Raw genomic sequence first — 6,364 nt, forward strand, 5'->3', positions numbered from 1 at the left:
ATCCTCAGTAGTTCCTTTACCAAAACTAAATACACTCAGCATGAATGTTGGTGATCTGTTTGGTAGCTGTTTGTACCAGTAAATATATACATTTGTAGCACTGGTAGAATAATTGCACTGTAGAGTAACTGGATCTCCTTTATTTGTAGTCATTTCTCCAGAAGGCTGTTCAACTCTGTCTTGCCCCCAGCACACTGGAAAATAGATTTAACTATTTATAATGTACATAACTAAAACAGATACTAAAGTATAAATAATCTTTCTTACCAAAGTCCTGTGCTGAGAAGAAAAGCATAATAATCATCAGTTTTTCCATTGTTGAAATTAAATTAATATTTTGGTGTGTGCTCTAATGAATGCGGCTCTCTGTCTTTACTGTAGCTCTCTGTTTCCTCTCTGCTGATATACTCTCTTGATATTTCAAGTCTTCAAGTAGGTCTAAATCCTCCCATAGCACACTGTTGACTTGACTTGACAGCTCTTTTGGGTTTTGCCCTCCAGTGGTGAATTTATGTATTTCTAACACACATAGGCACACTAGGTTTACATTTTGTAGCAGTGGATATACAAAGGACACACTTCTTGACATAAAGCCTTATTTATTTTTTTTGTTTATAATTGCCTTTACCATCCAGAAACTTTTCAAAGTTTATCTACGTTGATGATTTGTTTGATCAGATTTCTGCAGCCTTCTTTCAGTTCTTGACATTTGCAGCCTTTATTATAAATTTGAGAGATCCTGCCACCTTGTGGCCACATTTACTGATTTACACTGTGAAATTAATTTCATTTAGATATTGATAATATCTGAAATATTTGCATATTTGCTTAAAAACCTAGAATGATCCTTATTTTTTTTCAAGTCAAGACCAGACTTTTCATAATACGAATGTTGATATTACTATTTTTTTTCTTTGCTCAGTTATATAGTTTGTGAGTTCACAAGTGTCATAATCTTCTGTTGTACATTGTTTCTCTTTTACATCTTTGTTTCCACCTTTTATTAAACATTACATAGGCCTACCCGAATAAAATTTCTTCTCACACTCAAATGCAGGTGTTTCCACATGATTTATTAAGTTCTGTGTATCAGATTGTGGTTCAGTTTCAAAGTGAAAAATGAATTTGAGATTTTGAACAGCTTCACATAGACTTTGTATCACTGGGCTCCAACTCTTAGAGCAGCATAATACGGTAATAGAGAGCTGAATCTGACAAGAGTTACACCAGTAATAGTGAGTTCAGTGGTTGTTTCTGATGTAGTCGAATGAAAACGAGGTTCAGCTGGCGTTCCACTCACTCACACAGTATCACTCCATGAACGAGCATATTTCCATATTAAATACTGAGGTTCTGTATTAGGATACTTTCTGTACCATAAAAGTACAACTTATCTGCTGCTTGTATCATATGAGCAGCTCAGTGTCACAGACTCTCCTTCTGTACTGATGACATTTGCACTCTTGTTTGGCCCAATTCCACCTGCAAACATAAACTTAAAATTAAAATTTGGTAAAAATTTGTGTAAACTCAGTCACATTACACTTAATGATCTATTTTTCTTAACATTGGTATGAAAGAGTATTTTACCTGAAGTCATGATTACAGTTAGTACCTAGTGTCTGTCCATGTTTTCTAAGTCAGATCAGTTCTGTTGATGCTGTGTTCTGTGTTGTAGGTTGTGATGATGATTGTGATGCTCTGAGTTTCTACAGTTACTCAGGATCTGAGTCATACAGTCACTCGGGAACTTCCTGCTCTCTGTTGATGATGACAACAACATATAGAAACAACATATGTGACCCTGGACCACAAATCCAGTCTTAAGTGTCAATTTTTCAAAATTGAGATTTATACATCACATGGAAGCTGAATAAATAAGCTTTCCATTGATGTATGGTTTGTAAGGATAGGACAATATTTGGCCGAGATACAACTATTTGAAATTCTGGAATCTGAGGGTGCAAAGAAATCTAAATATTGAGAAAATCGTCTTTAAAGTTGTCCAAATTAAGTCCTTAGCAATGCATATTACTAATCAAAAATTAAGTTTTGATATATTTACGGTAGGAAATTTACAAAATATCTTCATGGAACATGATCTTTACTTAATACCCTTGTGATTTTTGGCATAAAAGAAAAATCAATAATTTTGACCCATACAATGTATTTTTGGCTATTGCTACAAATATACCCCAGCGACTTAAGACTGGTTTTGTGATCCAGGGTCACATATAGAAAACAAAAAAAAACAGAAAACAACATATAGAATTGAAACCAAGTATTTGCAGAGTAGCAAATCAGTCTCACCAAGAACAACTGTGAATATTGGAATAATATTCAACCAGACTCATTTTGGTTGTATAGATAATAAATGAATGAATGAGGTAGAGAAAAACATATGTGAATGAGAGATCTGTTATTTAAAGCAAGTAAATTGAACTGGAGTAATTAATGACCCTGTACAGTAATTATATCTTATTATTATATATTCATTTTCACTTGTCGTTATATCTAATTTTAAACATGAGTCTTTGAGAACTTAAGTCTGATGGAGTCCAATCAGTGCCCAAGTTAGCAATTTGAGAATGTGATTCTCTCAATTGTTATATGCTCCAGTCTGTTTAGTCTGATTTGTAGAAAGTATAGTTATGCTTTTTTGCGTGTCAGGTTTTTGTACAGTGTTGTTGTGTTTCCTGTCACTGTGGGCCTCAGGGCACAGTAGTACACAGCAGAGTCAGACACACACACATCCTTGATCATCAGTGGGACTGTTTTTGATGTTGAATTCAGTGTTGCAGAAAATCTCTTCTTAAAATCTGGCTCAGTAGTTCCCTCACCAAAAGTTAATTTATTTAGAATGAATGTTGGTGATCTGTTTGGTAGCTTTTGGTACCAGAAGAGGTATGGGTTTGTATCAGTGGTAATATATTTACACCATACAATAACTTGAGCTCCTTCACTCGCAGTCATTTCTTCTGAAGACTGTTCAACTCTGTCCTGTCCCGAAGAAACTGGGGAACAATAGACAGAAAAAGTAAATGATTAACATGAATCATTAGGAAAGCAAGTGAACACATTTAGTATCCTATATTTAAGTAAACCATTTTCTGTTAAAAATTCAGAAACAAAATGTTGCTTACCATCATAATGGGCTATGAAGCACAGAGAAATCAAAGCCCATCTAAACATAGTTGATCTATGAACAAACATTCACTCAACTGTGCGCTTTCAAAAGCTCTGTGTCATAGAGCTCTTCTTTAAATGTTTGTATCATGTTACATGATATACTCATAAATGGAGCGAGCCATGCTGACTCCTTGTGGAGGAAGTTTGAAATTGCTAAACATAATGTTATTTTGCAAACCCTGAACAATTCTTTATAAAGGTATGATTGGTATAAATGGTGTTTTTGAACAAATGCTTGATCACCACTATACTTATGTTATATATCTGAATGTTTTAAAGCAATTTACTCACTTATTTCGAGAATAATTGAATAAAATATCATTGTATGTACTGTACGCTTACAGTCTGAGTTTCAACAATCTTATGACACAGTGTCTGTCAGGTTCTGCTAAATACTCTCAGATATAAACCACTCTTTCCTCACCACCTGGCAAATACATCTAGAGTTGTTTTATCATCTTTTTTAAACATGGTTGCTTTATAAAATGTTATAAAGTCCCAGAGAAGCATCTTTTAAGTGAATCTTTGTGTGTCCCCTTTTCTGTTATAACATTTTATATTGTGAATGATATAATACTGCTTTTTGCTGATTAAAAGAGTGTTTCCTTGTTTTAGCTAGCAGATATGGAGGTTGGATATGTGTCATGTAGATGCAATACTGCGAATCAGGTTTTTGTACAGTGTTCTTGTGTTTCCTGTCACTGTGGGCTCCAGAGCGCAGTAGTACAGAGCAGAGTCTGATACAGCAGCAGAGGAGATCTCCAGATCCACAAGGTTTTCTTTGTCTTTGGTGACTTTGGCAGTGAATCTGGAATCTACATTAGACTCCTGAGCTTGTTTTGATCTGTCTGAGATGAACACAATGAACTCGGGAGCAGATCCGGGATACTGACGGTACCAGTAGAGAGTTAATGCAGATAAATAACTGCAGGATAATTTAACACTTGAACCCTCATCAGCAAACTCCAAAGTTTTGGTAGGTTTAATTTCATTTCCATGTGCTGCATCTGAAAAACAAATCAAATCTTTTAAGAACAGGTGTTTATATTGAATCTTTAATCAGTTAATTATTAGCCATTCTGGCTGCTCATAATATTTAGTTTCAAAACACTAAACACTTACACAATACTTACATGCAAAGGCAGAAATTAGAATGACAGAATGGAGCATCATTGTGTGTTTCTTATTCTCTCTCTACAGACTTGAAGTTAAAGATCACATCAGGTATCAGTGCTTTAAACCCCACCTCTTCCAGAGAGCTCTTAAGAGAGAGCAGATCAGATCAGATCAGATCTGTTTCATACACCATTGAGTCATTTGACTACTATTCATATCCTATTGTAACATCTTGTGGTTACTTACTAACTCTGTCATATGATATAAATCCTCAGAACACAATACTTTAGATCTCATAAGGTTTATGATATTCACTATGCACAGCACTATGTAATTTATAATGTTTACATTAATTTTTGTATTTATTTATGCTTGTTATTGTTTTGGGACAGAAGTAAATAGCATGTGGATTTGCATCTCATCATATAATTAAACACTTCCTCTGTTTTTGTATGAGTGTTGAGTGTGTTTCAGTCACTGTGGGCCTCAGAGCACAGTAGTACACAGCAGAGTCAGATACACGCAGATTCTTGATTGTCAGTGGAACTAAATCTGATGACACTTCAGAGTCAAATCTCTCCTGGAACTGAGCATCATTATCTTTTGCTCCAAATTTGTTTCTCCACAGAATGTATTTTGGAAAGTCATTTGCTCTGTGAATGTACCAGAAAAGTTCTGGTTGTGATGAAGTTGTTTTATATTTGCATTGTAACTTTACTGATCTTCCTTCAAATTCAGCTATGTTTTTATCTGGCTGATCAACAAGCTCTTCTCCATGACACTCTGTAAAAACATGAAAACATGTTAGGATAAAACTTAAAAAAAAAATTAACCTAAGGGTATAAAACTCTTTGAAGCAATTAAGAAATTACAAATTCCCCCACTTACCATGATAAACTGATGCAAAAATGAATAATTTAAACAACCTATGAGTTATCATTTTGTATCATGTGTTGACTGTAACAGGAGAAAAAGATAAATCAGCCATGTCAGTAAGAAATTGGATGGTTTATAGCAGGGGAGGAGAGTTTAAACAAAAAAGGAAATAAAAATGTGATTTTAAGTGGTGTGTGTGAATACTGCCCTCTTCAGGATATTATTGCAAAAAGATTTTTATAATCATGCTTTTTTGTTTGTTTGTTTGTTTTATTAATTGTTCCTATAGCATTTGACAGAGAAAAGTCTCACTATGTTACAGTGACTATGTTTCCAGTGTCATCATTTAAGTTATTGAGAATTTTACCCTTTTGACACTTAAACATGCATGATTATACCCAAGACTTTTACATTCTGTACATTTGTACAATGCAAAGTGACAGGAATATGGTTAAATCATCCATTATCATAGTGTGTATCAGAATTAACATATAGGTAATGTAGGGAATAGAAAATGTAGTTTTACACAAGTCAGATGTACATTTATTCAAAGATGTGAACGATGCATTTTTGCTTAATGTGTTTATAGCACAGAATCTGTTATTTTAGCAGGAAAGATCTCCAGGCTCACAATATTTGGCTATTATTAATAGGTAAAATACAAGGAAAAAGAGGTGGCATTGACCCTCCTTGTGGTTAAATAAAAAACAGGAGCTCTGGATCCCGGATACTGACAATGCCAGCACACGTTAATCATATTTATTTACAGATGAGGTAGATGTTTGTAAGGATGAAAGAAACTCAGATACTTTGAGCTCCTGAGAAACAGACAATACAAACATACATGGGCATCTTCGAGACACCCCACAGAGTGGAGGTGCAGGAAACGGCTCTCTCACATATGCATCAGTTCCTTCTCATCCCCTTCCTTCCCCTTACCCATCCTCCCTCCACTTTGTTCACTCAGAATGGTCAATAGTATAATGCTCTACATGAATGCAAATAATATTTACAGTCATGTTTGGTATCATTTGAATAGTCACAGGGCGAGTGGTACAATGGTTTCAATCTTACAAAAGTAGACTAAAAGATAATACAGATCCTAAGAGTTAAGAGATATTTTTATTATTGTAGAGGGTGTCATTCCATGCAAATTACCTTCTGTTCCCATTGAGGTGTAAAC

At 34.6% G+C, this 6,364-nt stretch overlaps 1 gene segment (V, D, J or C); it reads right to left on the reverse strand.

Moving 5' to 3' along the window:
• Nucleotides 1-3,831: 3,831 nt before the first annotated feature.
• LOC107658338 (Ig lambda chain V-VI region AR-like) lies at nucleotides 3,832-4,362 on the reverse strand. The segment is given in 2 exon segments: nucleotides 3,832-4,196; nucleotides 4,323-4,362. Coding segments are annotated over 2 exon segments (405 nt in total).
• Nucleotides 4,363-6,364: the final 2,002 nt, after the last annotated feature.

The sequence above is a fragment of the Sinocyclocheilus anshuiensis genome, unplaced genomic scaffold (assembly GCF_001515605.1).
Source record: "Sinocyclocheilus anshuiensis isolate Anshui unplaced genomic scaffold, SAMN03320099.WGS_v1.1 scaffold375, whole genome shotgun sequence".
NCBI lineage: Eukaryota > Metazoa > Chordata > Actinopteri > Cypriniformes > Cyprinidae > Sinocyclocheilus > Sinocyclocheilus anshuiensis.